The sequence below is a fragment of the Podarcis vaucheri genome, assembly GCF_965113315.1.
Source record: "Podarcis vaucheri genome assembly, chromosome: 4".
Taxonomy (NCBI): domain Eukaryota; kingdom Metazoa; phylum Chordata; class Lepidosauria; order Squamata; family Lacertidae; genus Podarcis; species Podarcis vaucheri.
The window spans coordinates 5,464,258-5,484,362 of NC_138762.1; the positions used below are offsets into that span (position 1 = coordinate 5,464,258).

General features: G+C 48.5%; 2 protein-coding genes across 3 annotated transcripts in view; one reads left to right on the forward strand and one right to left on the reverse strand.

Moving 5' to 3' along the window:
• Window positions 1-10,441, reverse strand: part of NUMA1 (nuclear mitotic apparatus protein 1) — a gene marked incomplete at its 5' end in the record, with an annotated part of 77,521 nt that extends 67,080 nt beyond the window's left edge. The window contains 2 exon segments of the mRNA XM_082218957.1: window positions 9,969-10,405; window positions 10,407-10,441. Coding sequence (XP_082075083.1) covers window positions 9,969-10,405; window positions 10,407-10,441 — 472 coding nt within the window.
• LRRC51 (leucine rich repeat containing 51) lies at window positions 9,247-19,223 on the forward strand. Of its 2 annotated transcripts, none has more exons than XM_082219613.1 (6): window positions 9,247-9,309; window positions 13,443-13,468; window positions 16,693-16,790; window positions 17,630-17,835; window positions 18,686-18,834; window positions 18,996-19,223. In XM_082219613.1, the coding sequence occupies exons 1-6, from the start codon at window positions 9,262-9,264 to the stop codon at window positions 19,135-19,137; spliced, it is 669 nt and encodes a 222-aa protein (XP_082075739.1). In that variant the 5' UTR covers window positions 9,247-9,261; the 3' UTR covers window positions 19,138-19,223. The 2 variants fall into 2 exon arrangements, with proteins under 2 accessions (XP_082075739.1, XP_082075740.1); XM_082219614.1 differs by lacking the exon at window positions 9,247-9,309 and adding an exon at window positions 10,421-10,442.
• Window positions 19,224-20,105: the final 882 nt, after the last annotated feature.

Here is a 20,105-nt window from a genome sequence, read left to right on the forward strand (position 1 = left end):
CTTAAAAAGCAGAGACATCACCTTGCCAACAAAGCTCGTATAGTTAAAGGTATGGTTTTCCCAGTAGTGATGTATGGAAGTGAGAGCTGGACCATAAAGAAGGCTGATCGCCGAAGAATTGATGCTTTTGAATTCTGGTGCTGGAGGAGACTCTGGAGAGTCCCATGGACTGCAAGAAGATCAAAACTCTCCATTCTTAAGGAAATCAGCCCTGAATGCTCACTGGAAGGACAGATCGTGAAGCTGAGGCTCCAATACTTTGGCCACCTCATGAGAAGACAAGACTCCCTGGAAAAGACCCTGATGTTAGGAAAGATGGAGGGCACAAGGAGAAGGGGATGACAGAGGACGAGATGGTGGGACAGTGTTCTCAAAGCTACGAACATGAGTTTGACCAAACTGCGGGAGGCAGTGGAAGACAGGAGTGCCTGGTGTGCTCTGGTCCATGGGGTCACAAAGATTCGGACACGACTAAAGAACAACAACAGGGCAGGGGAGCTATAGTGTTTTATGTAGGCAACCAGGGCTCCTCCAGATGACAATATCTTTTTGCACCGTCAGTGAGGACCACTTGCTTTTTAAAATTCTCCCATTTATACAGAACTCCCTGTGCGCCTTTTGGACTGTATCTGTAGGTTTCCCCCTCTGTGTCAAATAACTGCGGTCCAATAAGTGTTGCTTACTTTTTATTACACATGGAAGATGGATCTCCCTCGGGAGGTACTGGACTCTCCTCCCTTGGAGGTCTCTAAGCAGGTCTCTGTCATGGATGCTTTAGCTGATTTTCCTACATTTCAGGGGGTTGCACTTGAAAGATGACCATTGGGGTCCCTTCCAGCTCCATGATTCTGTTTTGTTGTTTGTTTGGTTTTTTTGCTTCAACAATATTTCATTATGTTCCTATCATTTTATGTAACTGTATTTTGTATAAATTATAAATAAATCAGGTTCTATTTACAAAAAACACACACATTTAAATAGCTACCTTTCTGCTGGTAGGAGGAGGGGCATGCTCTTGCCAGGATTGTTGTTAGGGGGCACGCTTTTGTTAAGGGGGGAAAGACCCTCAGTTTTGTATTGATTTTTACTTATTGGGGGGCAGCTGTCCCTCCTGGCTACACCCATGAGGGGAACAGGAAGGAGACAGGGTCAAAATTCTGAGCTAATCAGATAAAGAACAGGTATAAAGGAGGTAGGTTTTATTTTCATCTATTTTCTGAAGACCAACATTACATCAAAAGTAGTGCCAAGAAGAACATTCAGGGAGTAAAAGGGAGCAGTGTCCATCTTTCTGATTGTGTTCCCCCCACCCCACTCAATGTCATACTTTCAGTCTTTCACAAACAAACAGCAGCTGCTGAATTACAGGTGAAACTGTAAGCCTAGCCACTCAAATGCACAGAGTTTTTCAGTGCAACATCAGCTGCACTGGCTGTACCCCTATCCAACTTGAATAGCAAGCCAGGCTAATGCAGGTACAAAGTGCCTGGGACAAATGCTGAAGGCTGCTCCCCTCGCAAACACACCAGTCCTGTTTCTCCTCAGGTCTATCCAAACAACTGTCCCCCTCCCTTTAAAGGAGGTCTGTCCAATGCTCAGACTAGGCCTGCCAAAATATCTATATATTGCCCAGGACCGGTATGAGGAGCAGACCGCAATGTTGGCTTCATTCAGCAGTGTATCGCTGCAGCTCCTGAGTCCCTCCACTAGCAGCGTCCACTGGGGGGAGTGAAGAGTTCCTTCCTCCAGTGGGCACTGCTAGCAGAGGGACTCTGGAGCGGTGGCAGTTTCACCAAGGATATACTGCTGAATGAAAATCTCCATTCCACTCTGCCTTCATACGACACAGAGGGAGAAACAAGCTGTTTTGGCAAGGTGCCAAAAACAGCTTGTTCCTCCCTCTGCATCTTTAAACTGCTTGAGTAAGGAATGTGCAGCTGTCCTTGCCTCAGTTGAGCTGTTATAGGAGCCCCCAACCCAGCTCCAACTCCCACAAGCTGGCAGCAAAGTGCTCTGTGAAACTGCTTAGTTGAGGAAAGCGCGGTTGCCACTCCCCGCAGCAAGCAGTTAAAGGAGCCCTGATACTCCATCCACTCATACGTGAGCGGTGAGAGCACTGGGGCTGTCTCAGCTGGGAAGGGGGAACCTTCCCAATCGCCAGCTGAGCGGCACAAACAGGCTGCATTGTCCGAGCCTGCAAACGCCTGGGTGAAACCTCCTCAGCTCTTGAGGTGAAAGCTGGGGCAGTTTCACCCAGTGTCTTACAGGCAGAGGCCAGTGTATCTTAACTCAGACCCACAACTCAGAAGCCCCATGAGTCTTTGTGGCATGCATGCACTAAATAATTACATAAGGCACTGAGGAGTCTGCCCTGGTCAGCTTGCCACAAAGACTCGTGGGACTTCTCATCCCACACCCAGTTTAACTTGATTTACCTGTTAACATTCCAGAACTTGACGACACCACTTCCTACAGTTCTCAGAGTAGTCTGACTGGCACAGGTGTAAACCCTCACTGACCACCATATACAGGCGACAACCGATTTACATGGGTGCAATCAATGCACAACCATGCACACACTCATTGTGGCAACCTGTGAGTGGCCGGAAAAGGGGGTGGAATGGACTTATGTGCACTCCACCATTGGGCACAATGACACAGAAAATAACCCCCGCAGAAACTGGGAGTTGTCTGTACTGCTTTTCAGTCAGCTTAGAATTTAAAATATGGAAACAAAAGAATAAAACAAAACACAAAACAATGTAAGAGCAAAATGTTCTCAGGCCATTTGTGATATCCACAGGACCTGCCGGTGTTCTTCCCCTGACCTGGGCTTCTCCTCATTTACCTTCAGCTCGTCAACCAGCTCTTCGGAGAGCCCCAGGGTAGATGATAATGATGATTTAGATTTATTACTTGACTTTCACCATAAGGTCCCATGGCAGGTCCCATGGCAACATTAAAATCAATTTGCAATAAAAAAAAGTGGGGTGGGTCTTTAAAACATACACCACAGGTGCCAAAGGGCAGGGCTAAAGTTGGGAAAGTGGCTACCACAACACTTTGGACAGTACAGTTAACTCTTTCTGTGTAGGAATAATGACACATATTCAGTGTTCCTAAAAGCTCAAACATTGTACCGATGCTCTGAGATGACAAATGCTGCTCCTGTATTCTGGCACTGGGTGACCTCATTTCTGACTTGAGATTCTCCAAGGCCACATCCCACTCAGGAATGTGGCAATATTTAATCACGATAGCAGCAGCCTTCATGTTCTCAAGATGAACTCTTAGATGAAAGAATGGTGTGCCATTTGATTTAAATTTGCATTGCATTTCTGAAGGAAGCAGTTGGAATGATGAAATCAAAGAGTCCTCACTATAAAGGTCACGCTTGATGAGACTGATTGATATTTTTTTTAATAAAACTATGCTGAGATGGAAGGTTTTCATTTGCTTTTGATTTAAGGCATTACAATCAGATTTACCTGAGTTAATTAAGCCCTCTGGCACTGGGTAGGCTATAAAATGTAACCTAAAAAAGTAATCACACCACCCATGGATCATAAAGCATCATACAAAAAACAAACAAACAAACAAGAATTGAGACAATGGAGCCGCATCCAACACTATTTTTTTTTGTCGGAGGAGACCCAATGAAATGAATGGTTACAGTGCAAGCCTCACCATGTCTATTCAGGAAGTCCCCGTTAAGTAGAATAAGTCACATCCATTAATTTCAATGGGTATACTATGAGAATGAAGAACGCTGGCAACGAGCTAAATGTTTGGAACCACTGAGGTCATCATGCTTAGAAGTAAACCCCTTTTTCTGAGTACCTCAACTTCCACAGCACATCAAATCCCCCTCCGCACACTCAAATTTCTGTTCCGCCAGGGGAGGGGCAGGGATGGCATCCCATTCTCAAGTGGCAGACGGAATAGAATGTTTCTGGAGTTTGCTCTGTTAAGGATGGAAAAAGTGCCAAAAGTTCTTAGGCATCAACACAGAATTTTCCTGGTCTTGGAATTTTTCCAGCTCTGGGTTGAGCAACCACCCTCCCCCACGCCTGGCATTTACAACAAACAAAACAAGCACAAGTGCTCCTTCGTTTACTCCTCTGCTTTTTGAGGCAGACTTCAAACAGCAATACTTCCAGTTTAGAACATTTTCCAGGCAACCTTCCTCTCCTGGAAGCAGCCATCGTCTCTCTAGCTAGCCCCTTGGCTTCAAAAAGGCTTCAACATCTGGATTCTACTAACCCACTTCTGAGATCACTTCAGTGAACAACAATGACCTTCTCCTTTCTGCTACCGTATCTCTCCACCTCTTTATTGCTATTTACTGCTTTCCTGTTAGGTGGATTTGTAGCTGGCTGAATGACTGAACGCAAAGAGTGCTCACTAATGGGTCTTCGTCATCCTGAAAAAGATAGTAAGTGGATTGCCGCAGAGTTGTTGTTCAATGTCTTTATAAACAACTTGGACGATGGAATTGAGGGGGTGTTCATCAAATTTGCAAATGCCACCATACTGGGAGGGGCAGCTAATGCCACAGAAGACGGAATCAGGATTCAATAAGACCTTAACAGCTTGGAGAACTGGGCCCAAACTAATCAAGTGAATTTCAGTAGGGACAAATGTAAGGTTCTGCACTTAAGCAGGAAGAACCAGCTGCACAAATATAAGATGGCGGACACCTGGCTTGCCAGTAGTACATGCGGAAAGGATCTAGGGGTTAACCCAAGCCAACAGTGTGATGCAGCAGCAAAAAAGCTAAGGCTATTCTAGCCTGCATCAACAGATATAGAGTATCCAAATCAAGGAAAGCAATAATACCACTCTATTTGGCCAAACCTGGAATACTGCGTACAGTTCTGGACAACACACAACACACTGTTGATAAGCTACAAGATGTGCAGAGGAGGGCAACCAAGATGATCAAGGGTCTGGAGACTAAGCCTTATGAGGAACTGTTGAAGGAGCTGGGTATGTTTAGCCTGGAGAAGAGGAAACTGAAAGGAGACACGATAACTATCTTCAAATATCTAAAGAGTTGTCACGTTTCAGCTTGTCAACATCCTTCTTAAATTGTGGCGCCCAGGACACAGTATTCCAAATGTTAGTCTTAAAGCTGAAACAGGGTTTTTAGAGCATGGCCAGTTACTGCTTGCTGTTCTAGCCACCCTTCTGAGGGGTACAGATAGCTTTTGGGTAAGATTTCAGCAGGATCAAACAATAGAAAGGACTGCTGCTTCTGCTATCAGTTTTCATTATTTCTCTGTACCCACCATTTTAAAGTATTGCTATGTCTTGCATTTGTATAATGCAAGAGTTGACTGTTTGCTGGGCTTATTTAAAGTTAGGTTCTGCACAAAGTGGATTATTGGGCAGGTATACACAAGCCTGTTTGCAGCTGGTCTTTTTCCAGGAAGTTTTGAGATTCATCTTATTATCTTGGAATTTGGAAGCATGAATTAGCTGGTTGGCTCATCAAACAACCCTCAGCAGTTTCCCAAACTGTTTAGATTTAGTTGCACATTGTGTATGTGTTTAGTTTATCTCATAATTACTACATAGATTCTAGTGCTTTTGCACACATCTAGTCTGGAACAATTGTTGCTCACTCTTGAGCCTCTCCTCTTTTCCTTTCCATTCTTTTCCACACCCACCTCTTTGAGGTTCTGGACTTTCTTAGGCTTGACTATTTATCTTGTCCTTCGTGACTTCTCCCTTTCTTCCCCTAGTTTTATTATTTGTATATACATTTTGGGGTTAGACCTCATAAGGTGACCCTCATATCATATGACTATAAAACTACAACATTGTACAAAAACATGTTTGGAACTCCCTCTTGGAAGAAGTATGGAGGGCCACCTCTCCCCATTCAAATTTCTTCCCAAAAGTACAGAGCAATCCTCATACCCTTGTATCCAGCTAAAATACATAAAGAGAAGGGAGGGGAGTGAAAGCGGCCCTCCCTCTGCCTCTTCTCATAGATTACCCTTGAGAGAATGCAGCCCCCCACAGAAAAATGGTTGCACACACACCCCACTTTAGCACTACCTATCCTATGCAATGCAACCAGGGACATGGAGTGAGCGTGCTGTGAAACTGTAAAGTATCTGGTTAGTTTGGGCCCAGTTTTATAATCTTGTTATGGTAATTTTGAATTCCATCTTCCACAGCATTAGCTACCGCTCCCAGTTCAGTGTAATCTGCAAATTTGATGAGCATCCCCTCAATTCCTTCATCCAAGACATTTAAGAAGATGTTGAACAATAATACACTCAGGTCAGAACCCTGTGGCACCCCAATTGTCACTTTTTTCCAGGATGATGAGGAACCATTACTGAGCAATCTTTGGGTTCAGTCAGTCAACCAGCTACAAATTCACCTAACAGTTACCTTGTTCAAGCCACATTTTACCAGCTTTCTCACAAGAATATCATAGGGAGCTTTGTCAAAAGTCTTACTGAAATCAAGATACACTATGTCCACAGCATTTCCCTGATTTTCCAAGCTTGTAACTTTATCAAAAAAAGAAATGAGATTTGTCTGGCATGATTTGTTTTTGAGAAACTCATGCTGGGTCTTAGTAATCACAGCATCCTTTTCTAAGTGCTCACCGACCGACTGCTGAATTATCTGTTCTAGGACCTTTCTGAGTATAGATGTCAAGCTCACTGGTCAGTGGTTACCTGGGTCTTCTTATTTCCCCTTTTTGAAGATGGGGACATTTCCTTGCCTCCAGTCTGTCTGGGACCTCACCTGTTCTCAGAGAATTCTCAAAAATTATAGACAAAGGCTCTGAGATTACATTTTTAAGTTTTCACCATACATATACTGAAAGCAGTTGCTGGCCAGGATGTTGTTGTTGTTACTATTATTTTATTTATATCCCGGCTTTTCCCTGCATATAACAATCCATAATAAGCTATTCATAATAAGTCGTTAAGTCGTGTCCGAAGAGTCGGACACGGCTAAACAAATAAGCTATCAGTAACTAGTTTTTCAAGTCTGTACTTAGTAATTAAAATAAAATTAAAACGACCTAATCATAGGCAACTAATTGAAACTGCATAGTGACAAAACTCTTAGAAACGTTGTACTTGTTTTCCCACCACAAAGAGATGGTGAATAGCTGAGCTGACTCATTATTTGCAAACCACCTTTCAATTTAACAACACTGACAAGGCAGCCATAAAATACAAACACAGGGCAAAAGGAGAAAAAAGGAGAAAAGACTAAACACAGTGCAAAAAATACAATTCCACAGGAGTGACAAGTATCACTGTTATTGTTCAGTGAAGTATTGCAAAAAAATAACACTTTAACACCTGTTACAGATAGGTAGCCGTGTTGGTCTGCCATAGTCAAAATAAAAAATCCCTTCCAGTAGCACCTTACTAAGTTAGTTCTTGGTATGAGCTTTCGTGTGCATTGGTATCTGAAGAAGTGTGCATGCACACGAAAGCTCATACCAAGAACTAACTTAGTTGGTCTTTAAGGTGCTACTGGAAGGAATTTTTTATTTTGACTTTAACACCTGGGCAGACTTCTCTGGACACCCCCACAGAAAAGGCCTTATCAATAGCTGCCACTTGCCATACATCAAACCTGATAACCCACCCCACTGTACTTGATTTGGACTTCATCCAAAAGGCCCCTCCCTCCCCTTGCTAAGCAGAACTAAAAATAATTTAACCAACCACACCCAGCCATTTCCCTCACACAGATCCTGGTGGGGCACTTTTAAAAAGTTACCACTGGTTTCCCGCTCTTCCTCCAAGGAGCTGAGCAGTGTGTGTTTCTCTTTTCTATCCACACCGCTCTGTGCTGGGCTGCGAGCAACCGGTTCCATGGCTTAGGGGGAGATCTGAGCCTTGGGTTGCTGAGTCAGTATTCTGACCACGACACCAGACGAGGGACAGACATGCCGGTTCCAATTCATCATCATCATAATAAATTTGTATTTATCCTGGTTCAAAAACCGGGCTCAGGGCGGCTAACAACAAATTTAAAACACTTAATTATAAAAGCAGCATAAAATACAGTATAAAAGCATGAATAAGAATAAAATTCAAAAATCAATTTAGGGGAAATAAGCATTAGATAATCCCCAGGGCTAGCTGGCTGAATTGGTCCTACTTGGGCCAGCGAGGAGGCCAGGGGAGAATTAGCTGTGGCATCTCAGAGCGGGTGATCTTCAATTCAGGATGCAAACCACCACACAAACCTGGGAAAGTTACCTTTACATCTTCGGTGGGGCTGTAGAGAATAACTACAGTATATGCAAAGGGCTAGCAAAGCGGATCTTTCCCTATACAGAGCTTTTCAGATGAATTGGATATTTTGGTGGCTCTTCATCTGGGGAGTTCCTACCTTTAGAGATGCCACCTACAGGGTTATAAACAACAATGAACTGCTATTGTTACTAGTATTATTAAGTGCAAGATACCCCTGTAGGTGGCATCTCTAAAGGTAGGAACTCCCCAGATGAAGTGCCACCAAAATATCCAATTCATTTGAAATGCTGCACTGTAAAACGTGCGGCTCTTCTGTTGTGAATTGGGCAGAGCGAGCGCCGTTGGATAAGCAAGTATTTGTATTCTGGCTGAGTTCATCTTTTAATACTTTTTTCTGAATTAATTCACCAACGCTTGTGACTTGCAAGGGGGTGGGAAGGAAAGGTCTTCTACATTTTTAAGACAGAAACATAAATGTTTACTTTTCTTTTTTACAAAATAAAGTAGCTGCAGATTAAGGCCATTTGCCACTTGGCCAGTTTTGGGTCAGCCCGTGTGTGTGTTTGTGTTTATCCTTCTCTCAGCTCAACCTACTTTGGAGGGCTGTCCAGAGTGCCAAATGGAAGCAAACTCAAGCCCAGGCTCATGGAGGGAGGAAGAAATACGTACTGAAGAAAAGAGAAATAAACCTCAAAACAGATCTAAAGAGGAGAAGCAGCAATATAGCAACTCCTAGCTGGGGTGGCAAAGCGGTACGGCTGCTGGATTAGGACCCCAGGCCCAAATCCCCGCTCTTCTTGTGAATTTCATAGCCAGGACCTGGGAGAGACCCGGGTTCAAATCCCGCTTGGCCATGAAGCTCGCTAGGTGTGACCTTGGGAGCCACTCACTGCCTCTCTCTCGGCCTCAGCTACCTCGCAGGGTTGTTGTGGGGACTAAATGAGGAAGGAGGGAGCTCCTTGGGAGGGAAAATGCGGGAAATATAATCGCAATAAACAGAGGAAAACGCAGAATGGCCGGTTTGTTATTTCGCAACTTGCCTGGTGTCCACAGGTGGGAGGCAAGTGAATGAAACCATTAATTTTTTTTTTTATTTTTTTACTGAGAGGCCAGTTGGGAGAGGGGCCTTCCTCGCCCTCCTCCTCCTCCTCCTCCTAGAGTCAAGGCGAACCCGGGGCTGCTCACTTTCCCCAGGCTTCTTGAGAAGGCAGGCGGAGGAAGCGGAACTACCCGCCACTTGACACGGGGGGGGGGAGAGAGAGAAAAGCGCCTCGTCCGCCCTCCCGCTGAAAAAAAAATTCATTTTTTTTCTAACCCCTTCGGACGACCCTGTCCGGATCTGAACGAGTTTTAAAATCGAATGGAAAACACAAAACAAAACCGGTTTTACGTCAACTTTTCTTAAATCGGTAGTGACACTTTGGGGGTTTGTTTTCCCCCCCCCCTGTTCCCTTTTCTTCTACTTTCATGAGGTAAATGAAACGACGCGAAACCAACCTGCCCCTCCCCCCCCCTCGCGGCTCCCTGAGAGGATTTTTTTTTAAATTTCAATTTTACACACGGGGAAGGAAAGTACCGGAGAGGCTCGTTCCCTTTCCAGGAGTTGGGGAGCGCCCCCCCAAAAAAAAATAAACCACACCAGAGGAAGAGCGGGGAGGGGAGGGCTGCCTGCCTTCCTGAGGTAAATCTTCCCGCGCGCCCGCCCGCCCGCCCGCCTACCTGCCGCGGGGCCTCCTCTCCGCCGTCCTCCTCGCGAGTCGGCCTCCGGATCCAAGCGGCTAGGCCTCCGTCGCCCCCGCGGCCCAAAGGACAGGAGAGGCGCCGCCGGCGCCGCGAGGGTTAAAAACTTCCGAACAAAATAGAAAAATAAAACGCTCGAGAAGCCAGAAGGCTGAGGCCTCGAAGCCCAGAGGCGGAGACTGCGCCTGAGGCGGAGAACTACGTTTCCCGGCGGGCCCCGCGCGCGGGGGGGGAGAGCGAGGGAGGGAAGGCTTCGTTTCCCGGCGGGCACTGCGAGTCTGAGTTTAAGGACTACGTTTCCCGGCGGGCCCCGCGGCGAGTGAGCGGGCGGGCGCGGAGGAGGCTCCGCCCACGCGGTGTGTGTTTCGGTTGCCGCGGCGACGGCCCCGCCCTCTGTCCGCGCCGCGTTCCAATGTGAGAGAGGCGGACTCGGCGGGCGAAGCGGCGGGCATGGTGAGTGCGCGTGCAAAGGGGGGGGGGGACGACGACGGAGAAAGGGATCCGTGTAAGGCACGTCGGGGGTGCGCGTGCAAATACCAGGATCAGTGCAACGCAGCTGCTGCAGCAGCGGGGCTCGTGTGAAAAAAGGAGGAGAGCTTGGCACAAAGATGGGAGCAAAGGAGAATTACCTGCGAAAGAAGAATGGCAAATGAAATTAATGGAATTAATTTCGCGGAATTAGATGAATTAAGAGGAATTAGATTAAATTAAGAGGAAGGGTTCGAAGCCTGCGGGATCAGAGATTCTTAGAAGACTGGAGTAAATATTTGAACTGTTTGAAAAGCAATTGTAATCAACAGATGACGCTAGTAGTAGGACTGCAAGGAGGACTTTGTGAAATACTGCAAGGAAGACCCTGAAAAGAATGATTTGTGAATGATGATTAAAAGTAAGAAACTAAGAAATGCAGAACAAGTGATAAAGAACGGAAAATCTTCAGAGGTTGTTGACGGAAGTCTAAAATATTGTGTAAGATCAGAAGTTAAGTCAAATGATTGTTGGAAATGATAAGTTTAAAAACCAATAAAAATATATATAAAAAAAGAAAGAAAAAGGAGGAGAGCATGCAAGACCTGGCGGAAGCGCTGCATCCCTTGGTGCAATCGCTTTCCTGCTTCTTCGGGGAATCACAGTGCTTTGTAGGCCCTGCTGTCGGAGCAGCAATTTTGCAGAGCACCTTCCACAGCAGGATGGAGCAGTGCCGTAGCATGGGGGGTGCAGGGGGGGCCTGACGCACCGGGTGCAACATCTGGGGGGGGGCGCTTGCACTCGCAGCTCTAAAATCCACGGGCTAGGGGGCGCAAATTACTTGCCTTGCCCCGGGTGCTGACAACCCACGCTACGCCACTGGGATGGAGGCTCCCCAGCGTTGCATTGGGGAAGGAACTATGGGTTTCTGCTTTGTTTCTTGTTTTCAAGCCTGCTGCCTATCATGTTTAGGGGGCTCCTCCAGGGTCCTGCTGTTTGCAAGGTGATGGATCTGAACAGCTTTCCTTCCTCGCCTCTCAGTGGAGCCCTTCAGCAATCCTCAAGACTCCCTACGGAGCAGCCGACTGCTTGGGGTTCTCTCTCTCCTTCAGGCAGTGCTCTGAGCGCCAGAAGCATAAGGGGCTCGGCTCCGGAGCAGCATTTCCAGCAAGAGCCTCCACAGTTGTGGAGCACGTGCGCCAAGGTGTCCCCCGGGGCAACTCTCACGAAGCAGAGAGGTGCCCAGCTCAGTGGCAGAAAACCCCAGGTGGGGCTGGGAGATGGCACTGCTGAAACCCTGGGGAGCTGCTGCCAGCCAGTGCAGGCAATACTAAGCTGGGTGGACTAAAGGCCTGACTCCATATTGGGTAGCTTGCCTGTGTATACAGTCATACCTCGGGTTGAAGTAGCTTTGCGATAAGTATTTTCGGGTTACGCGCTGCGGTGACCCGGAACTAACGGAGCGCATTACTTCCGGGTTTCGCCACTCATGCACGCACAGTCAAAATGACGTCATGTGCGGAAGTGACAAATCGCAGCATGCGCAGACGTGGTTTGCATTCGCTTCTGGATGTGAACGGGGCTCCGGAATGGATCCAGAGGTACCAACTGTATAGTAAAACCAATCTGTTTTTATTGTTGTTTTTCTTTCAGCAAAGCATTTGACAAGGTGCTCCATGATATTCTTGTAAAGAAGCTGGTAAAGTGCGGTCTTGACTATGCTACCACTCAGTGGATTTGTAACTGGCTGACTGACCGAACCCAAAGGGTGCTCATCAATGGTTCCTCTTCATCCTGGAGAAGAGTGACTAGTGGGGTGCCACAGGATTCTGTCTTGGGCCCGGTCTTATTCAACATCTTTATCAACGACTTGGATGATGGACTCAAGGGCATCCTGATCAAATTTGCAGATGACACCAAACTGGGAGGGGTGGCTAACACCCCAGAGGACAGGATCACACTTCAAAACGACCTTGACAGATTAGAGAACTGGGCAAAAACAAACAAGATGAATTTTAACAGGGAGAAATGTAAAGTATTGCACTTGGGCAAAAAAAATGAGAGGCACAAATACAAGATGGGTGACACCTGGCTTGAGAGCAGTACATGTGAAAAGGATCTAGGAGTCTTGGTTGACCACAAACTTGACATGAGCCAACAGTGTGACGCGGCAGCTAAAAAAGCCAATGCAATTCTGGGCTGCATCAATAGGAGTATAGCATCTAGATCAAGGGAAGTAATAGTGCCACTGTATTCTGCTCTGGTCAGACCACACCTGGAGTACTGTGTCCAGTTCTGGGCACCACAATTCAAGAAGGACACTGACAAACTGGAACGTGTCCAGAAGAGGGCAACCAAAATGGTCAAAGGCCTGGAAACGATGCCTTATGAGGAACAGCTAAGGGAGCTGGGCATGTTCAGCCTGGAGAAGAGGAGGTTAAGGTGTGATATGATAGCCATGTTCAAATATATAAAAGGATGTCACATAGAGGAGGGAGAAAGGTTGTTTTCTGCTGCTCCAGAGAAGCGGACACGGAGCAATGGATCCAAACTACAAGAAAGAAGATTCCACCTAAACATTAGGAAGAACTTCCTGACAGTAAAAGCTGTTCAACAGTGGAATTTGCTGCCAAGGAGTGTGGTGGAGTCTCCTACTTTGGAGGTCTTTAAGCAGAGGCTTGACAACCATATGTCAGGAGTGCTCTGATGGTGTTTCCTGCTTGGCAGGGGGTTGGACTCGATGGCCCTTGTGGTCTCTTCCAACTCTATGATTCTATGATTCTATGATTCTACACCTTCCCAACCACTTGCTTTGGGAGGGGCAGACTTCTTAATTCACACCTTGGTAGAATGGGGTACACAGCCCCACTGAATTGTTTGGGGGGGGGGCAAATTCAGCTGTCCATATCTGGTAGAGACTTTTCTGCATGTTGGATCTCCCTGCTGATAATACGCTTTGCTTCTTTCTTTTTCCATCTCCCTCAGGCTAGTTCTGCGATATCGTTTCCCAGGTGAGTAGCGACCTTGACACAGTTTTGATACAGATTTGTGCTGTTAATAATTCTAAAAACTCTACTTGCTGCGTTTTTTTTAATACTGCAAAAACTGCATTTTCAGAAAGCTTTCTACTATCGCCACAAGATTTATCTCCTAGCTATTGAGAGCCGATTCAGAATTATTGTGTTGTTTATAGCCCACCTTTTTCTCCAAGGAGCTTGTATGGTTCTTCCCCTCGTCATTTAGTCCCCACAACGACCCTGCAAAGTAGCCCAGGCTGAGAGGGACTGGCCCGAGGTCACCCAGTGAGCTTCCTATGGCCAAGGGGGGATTCGAACCCTGGTCTCCCAGGTCTTAGTCCGATGATCTAACCACTACGCCCCACTTGCTCCTTCGTCTCCTTTGGCGATCCCTCGTAGCCGAGTAAGATTGTCTTCCATGAACATGGTTTTAACAATGAGTCCGTAAGTGACTGTGCAGGCCAATTCTGGATCCACACATCCTTCCACAGTGGGGACATAGGTTTCCAGGTGGGAGTTGATCACGGTGTGGATTTACCAAGTGTGCCTTCCTCTTAGCACGTTTCTCCCTTGTGTCCTGAGTTCGAGTGTCTTCAAAGCCCATGACACCTTTGGTCAAGGCTGTTCTCCAAGTGGAGCGCTCGCAGGCCAGTGTTTCCCAGTTGTTGGTGTTTATACTACATTTTTAAGATTTGCCTTGAGAGTCTTTAAACCTCTTTTGTTGACCACCAGCATTACGCTTTCCATTTTTAAGTTTGGAATGGAGTAGTTGCTTTGGAAGACGAACATCAGGCATCCGCACAACATGGCCAGAATCATTGTTTCAACACTGGTGATCTTTGCTTCTGCGAGAACACTGATATTAGTTCGCCTGCAGCTGGCAAAATTCTTGCAAGGATCTTAGCCCCGCTGGCTCCATGAAATTCTTGCAAGGATCTAAAGCCCCGCTGGCTTTAGAAAATATCTAGAAGGCCCTAGTTTGGCAAAAGCAGTCGTGATGCATGGCTTGCCGCGTACAGCAAAAACAGGCAGCCTTCAATTTTATGACCACCACAGTATTTGCATTGCGAGAGAGGAGTGAGTGTCTGAAGGCCCCATTCATACAATGTGTGCACAGCCTCTGGCCTGCTTTGGTAATGGTGGCAGGCAAGGATAGAAATGTGTCCTTTGCTCCGAAGCAAAAGCGAGAGGAACACTGCTGCCCTCCACTGGAGGCAGGCGGCACGGCCTCACCACCAATCTCTGGCGCCAGCCCTGCAGTGTTTGCCATTCCCACCCACCCCCTCCCAGTTCAACTTCAAGGCAACGCCTGTGTTGTAACGAAAGGCAGTCGCTCTTGGAGAGACCCCCTAAAGACAGCCTGCAGTGGTGAACCGGATACCTCCTGAGAAGCACACGTCACCACTCTGCACACCTGGGTTCGAATTTGAGGATTAGACAGATTTGTGGAGCTATGGAGGGCTAGTAGCCACGGTGGCCAATCTAACAAAGCTGAACGTTGGGATGGGGGAAAAGGATTTCTTCACAACAGCGCAGTTAAAACTGCAGGAGGCAGGGACGGCCTCCCACATGGATGGCTTTAGGAGAGGGTTGGAGAAATTCACGGAGCAGAGGGGGCTCTTGAGGGCTACTAGCCAGGATAGCTACGCTGCTGCCAACCTAGCAGTTTGAAAGCACACCAGTGCAAGTAGATAAATAGGTACCGCTGCGGCGGGAAGCTAAATGGCATTTCTGTGCACTCTGGTTTCTGTCACAGTGTCCCATTGCACCAGCAGTGGTTTAGTCCTGCTGGCCGCATGACCCAGAAAGCTGTCTGTGGATAAACGCCGGCTCCCTCGGCCTGAAAGCGAGATGAGAGCCGCAACCCCAGAGTCTCCTTTGACTGGACTTACCTGTCCAGGGCTCCTTTACCTTTTTTGCTCTGCCTCTGCATTCGCAGGCAGCAGTGCTCCTGAAAGGCAGTTGCTGGGACCACAGGAGGGGAGAGATGCTCTTCTGCTTGGATCCTGCTTCCGGGTTTCCCACAGGCACCTGGTTGGCCACTAGGAGAAAAGGACACTGGCCCAGTCCTCTTTTAAAGCCATCCAGGCTGGTGCCCATCGCTGCCTCCTGTGGCAGGGAGTTCCACAGTCTGTGCTGAATCTTCACACATTCAGCTTCACTGGATATTCACGATTTCTTGTGTTAAGAAAGAGAGAGAAGATCTTGTTCTCTGTCCACTTTCTCCATGCCAGGCAGTTTTGTACACACGCCGGTCATGTTCTTTTTCCTCTAAAGAAAAGGCTCTCTCTTTTTTTCTAGTGGTGAGAGTGTGGGACCCCAGGACCTGGGAAGAGCAGTGTTCAGATCCCCACTCGGCCATGAAGCTCACAGAGCCCTTGCCTCTCAGCCTAACCGACCTCACAGCGTTGTTGTGGGGATGGGGGGAAAGAGCAGGAAAAGAACCACGCACATCACGTTGGACAACTTGGGAGGGAAGTTTGGGTATAAATGCAATAAATAAAAGTAAAAATGAATTTGTTTTTTACCTGTAAGACCAATTGCAGTCGTCAACAGGTTTACCACACCTATCAGCCAATCACCCATTCCCACCACCCTTCTGAGTAATAATAATAATAATAATAATAATAATATTTATTCCCTGCCCACCTGGCTTTGTTTCCCCAGCCATCCTAGGTGGCTTCCAACAAAACATTAAAATACAGTAGCCCTTCAAACGTTTAAAGCTTCCCGAAACAGGGCTGCCTTCAGATGTCTTCTAAAAGCCTGGTAGTTGTTCTCTTTGACATCTGGTGGCAGGACGTTCCACAGGGCGGGCGCCACTACCCCTCCCAACCCTCTCACTATATATAAAGGTCTGGTGACTTCTGTTTCAGTGTATCTGAAGAAGTGTGCATGCACATGAAAGTTCATATCAAGAACAAACTTCTTGTTGTTTAGTCGTGTCCGCCTCTTCGTGACCCCCTGGACCAGAGCACGCCAGGCACTTCTGTCTTCCACTGCCTCCCGCAGAACAAACCTAGTTGGTCTCTAACGTGCTACTGGACCATTTTTTTTATATATATATATATATTTCTACTGTGTCCGACCTACCTAAATGAGTTTGTTGCGAGAAGTGCTAAGGTGGGCAGGGTAGAGCAACCGAGAGGGGAGCAACACACACCCACCCAAGGACAAATGGCACCAACCTTCCTGCGTGTGCGATTGTGTTTTGTTAGCACAGGGGGAAAGACTTGCGCCCGGTGGAACTACAGCACAGTCTCCCTCCAGGCGCCTCCATTGGACTACTCATTTCGGGGCATCAGCTTCATGCAAGGTATGGCATAACCCAGCGGTTCCCAAACTCACCCCCACAGCTCCATAAACTCACCCCAGCGCCCCCTACTCTACCCTATTTAAAAGCCATATTCAGAACAATGGCTCAGGTTTGTTCATTTTGGTCAACTCTTTTAAATGCATTTTGAATGAACTGAATTACATCGGGTTATTGCCTTCCTAAGGGACACAGGTGGCACTGTGGGTTAAACCACAGAGCCTAGGGCTTGCCGATCAGAAGGTCAGTGGTTCGAATCCCCGCGACAGGGTGAGCTCCCGTTGCTCGGTCCCTGCTCCTGCCAACCTAGCAGTTTGAAAGTGTGTCAAAGTGCAAGTAGATAAATAGGTAGCGCTCCGGCGGGAAGGTAAACGGCGTTTCCATGCGCTGCTCTGGTTCGCCAGAAGCAGCTTAGTCATGCTGGCCACATGACCTGGAAGCTGTACGCCGGCTCCCTTGGCCAATAAAGCGAGATGAGCGCCGCAACCCGAGTCAGCCACGACTGCACCGAATGGTCAGGGGTCCCTTTACCTTTACCTATTTCCTTCCTAAGAGGGTCGTGCAAACTGTTATGATGAATAACGCTTTTTATAGGATAGGGGGCACTGCAAATGAGTTTATGGAACCGAGGGGGACGGTGGACCCCTAAAACCTGGGAACCCCTGGTCTCAAGCATTACAAGCAGCCAGCGGCTGCTTGGTGGCAAGGGAAATGTTCTCTGCGCGTGCTCAGAGGCACTGGCTGCTGCTTCAGCAGAGCTTAGCCACGCAGGAAGGACGCACAGCCAAGTGCTCCATTCTTGCTTCCCTGAACCTGCCTTGCCCGTTCTCTGCCACCCCCAGACCTACTGACGGAGGAGCCGAGGGCCGGCCTGAAGCCCATCCATCGGTCCGAAGGGGGCCGGCTGCTGACGCAGGCCATCTGGCTGAACAACAACACCCTCGGGGAGCTGACCCAATTCACGGAGACTGTGGGCAAGCTCCTGGAGTACCCAGAGGACATCTACTGGATCGACCTCTCCTTCAACGACCTGCCCATCATCGACCCGGTAGCGTAGTCCGTTCCCCGGAGCTCCTTTAAACAGATTTCACTGTTGCTCCGCAAAGCAGATCAACGCACCGGCAACACTATCCTTGCCGCCGTCAGATAAGTTTGTTGGTGGGGGGCCATCAAGATGCTAACTGGGGCGCAGCTGCCCCGCTTGAGTGCTGGAGCTATTATTTATTTCATTTATTTGATTACCCGCCCCTCACTCTGAGCTCCCAGGGCAGGTTACAGCATTAAAACACAACATCAGAACCCATTTAAAACAGCTTGAAATCCCAACAATAACGTCAAAAGGCAGGATGAAGAGGTGCAGTGAAGGCGCCAGACAGATCTCTGTGGGGAGGGAGTCCTACAGCTTAGGGGCTGCCACAGAGAAGGCCCTTTCTCCCTGGGCCTCTGGGGGTGGAGGAACAAACAAAAGGGCCCCCCTCTTTCAATCTCAGCACCCAAGAGGATCTGTAGGGAAAGAGGCAACCTTTCAGATATCTGGGGTCTGTGTCATTTAAATACCAAATTGTGCACCTTGAATGGGGCCCGGAAACCGGGAGAAGCTGTTTTTAAAACAATAAAAAAAAGTTTTAAATAAAAATTATATTAATACAACAAACCAACCAGGGAAAAGGTATGTGATCTAAATAGAGCCCCAGACTGTGTTTTGAACTAACGGAAGTCACCTTCAAGGGCAGCCCCACGGAGAGTGCATTGCAGTAGTCCAGCCTGGATGTTGCCAGAAGGGGGCTGGATTTGGAAACCGGTAGGGATCTCCGCCGAGCGCAGCACCCGGCAGATTGCAGCCCTGCCCGGCTGCTGTTGCCTTTCTGATCCCGCCGCTTGCCGGCCTCTCTGCCCAGGTCCTGACTTCCTTCTACAACCTGCGCCACCTCAACCTTCACGGGAACGCCATCCAGCAGCTGTCAGAGGTGGACAAGCTGGCGGTGCTCCCGCACCTGCGCAACCTGACGCTGCACGGAAACCCCGTCGAGGAGGAGAAGGGCTACAGGTAAACACTCGCCCTCCAAAAAGAAAACCCCCAACCCTCGGGGAACAGGAGTGTGGGGCACACAGGACGGGGAGCGGCAGGGGCTGGAGTTTTAAGGAGGGGAGGGAGCCGGGCAGGCAGGCTGGCTGTCCTCCAAACACTGTACTTTGCACATTGCGCAGGAGCTACGTCCTGTCCACTCTGCCCCACTTGAAGTCCTTCGATTTCAGCGGCGTCACGAAGCTCGACCGCACCACCGCGGCCGTCTGGAGGCGCATGAACATCAGGCCCAAGAAAGTCCGGAAGAGAAGGGACGACTACTGATGGCCCCACTGCTCTGGCAGTAGGGAGAGGAAACCCCCTGCAACCCCCAGCCTCAATTGGGAATAAAGAGTTAGAGCACCTTGGCATGGCAGAGCATGGATGGGGGAAGGGAGAGGGCCGGGGGGGGAGGGAGCGGGGCTGGGAGCCTTTTCCTGCAGTCGTGCCCAACGGCCTCAGGCTCCCCGCTTTCCGGGATACGTCAGGCTGGGGAACCTGCGGTTCATGGGATCCTGGAACTGTGGTGTCGGAAGGGACACGCAAGGATCCTCTAGCCCAACCCCATGCAGTGCAGAAATCGCAGGTAAGGAATCCCTGGCAGGTGGCCCCCACCACCACTACCTGCGATCAAAAACCTCCAAGTTAGGAGACTCCATCATTTTCCAAGAGAGTCCGTTCCCTGCCAGGCGGCTCTTAGTGCCAGAAAGTTCTTCCTGGCGTTTAGTTGGAATCTCCTTTTCTTGCCGTTCGAAGCCGTTGAAAACAAGCAGTGTACACTAGGGCACCTGCAGCGCTCCAGGAGATCAGAGAATTGTAGCGCCGGGAGAGTCATCCAGCCCCACCTTCTGCAAACCGAAGGTGCGCAAGGCACCTTCGTTTTTCCTTTTTGTTTCAGATGTCCGGAGCCAGCCAGCGTGCCTTTCCTGATGGGCTAGACTATCCATTCCCATCAGCCCCTGCGTGGTGGCAGCCATCTTGGAGGGCAAGGGAAGGCTGCCCTTGGCCAAAGGGAAGCCACTGCAAACCCAACAAGGATTCTGGCACAGCGTAACAGATGCACAGAGGATGCAGCCACTGTGGATTTAAAGCAGCTGCCCTCCAAATCCTCCTAACAATGGGGTGAGGCGGCGGGGGGACGACGACAGGGAATGACACCTCCCAGACCCTTTCCTTGTGCCAGCCTTGAGTCCCTTCTCCTCCTTACCCCCCCTTCCCCATGGAAGTGCAGCCCTCACACGCTGGGAGTTTGG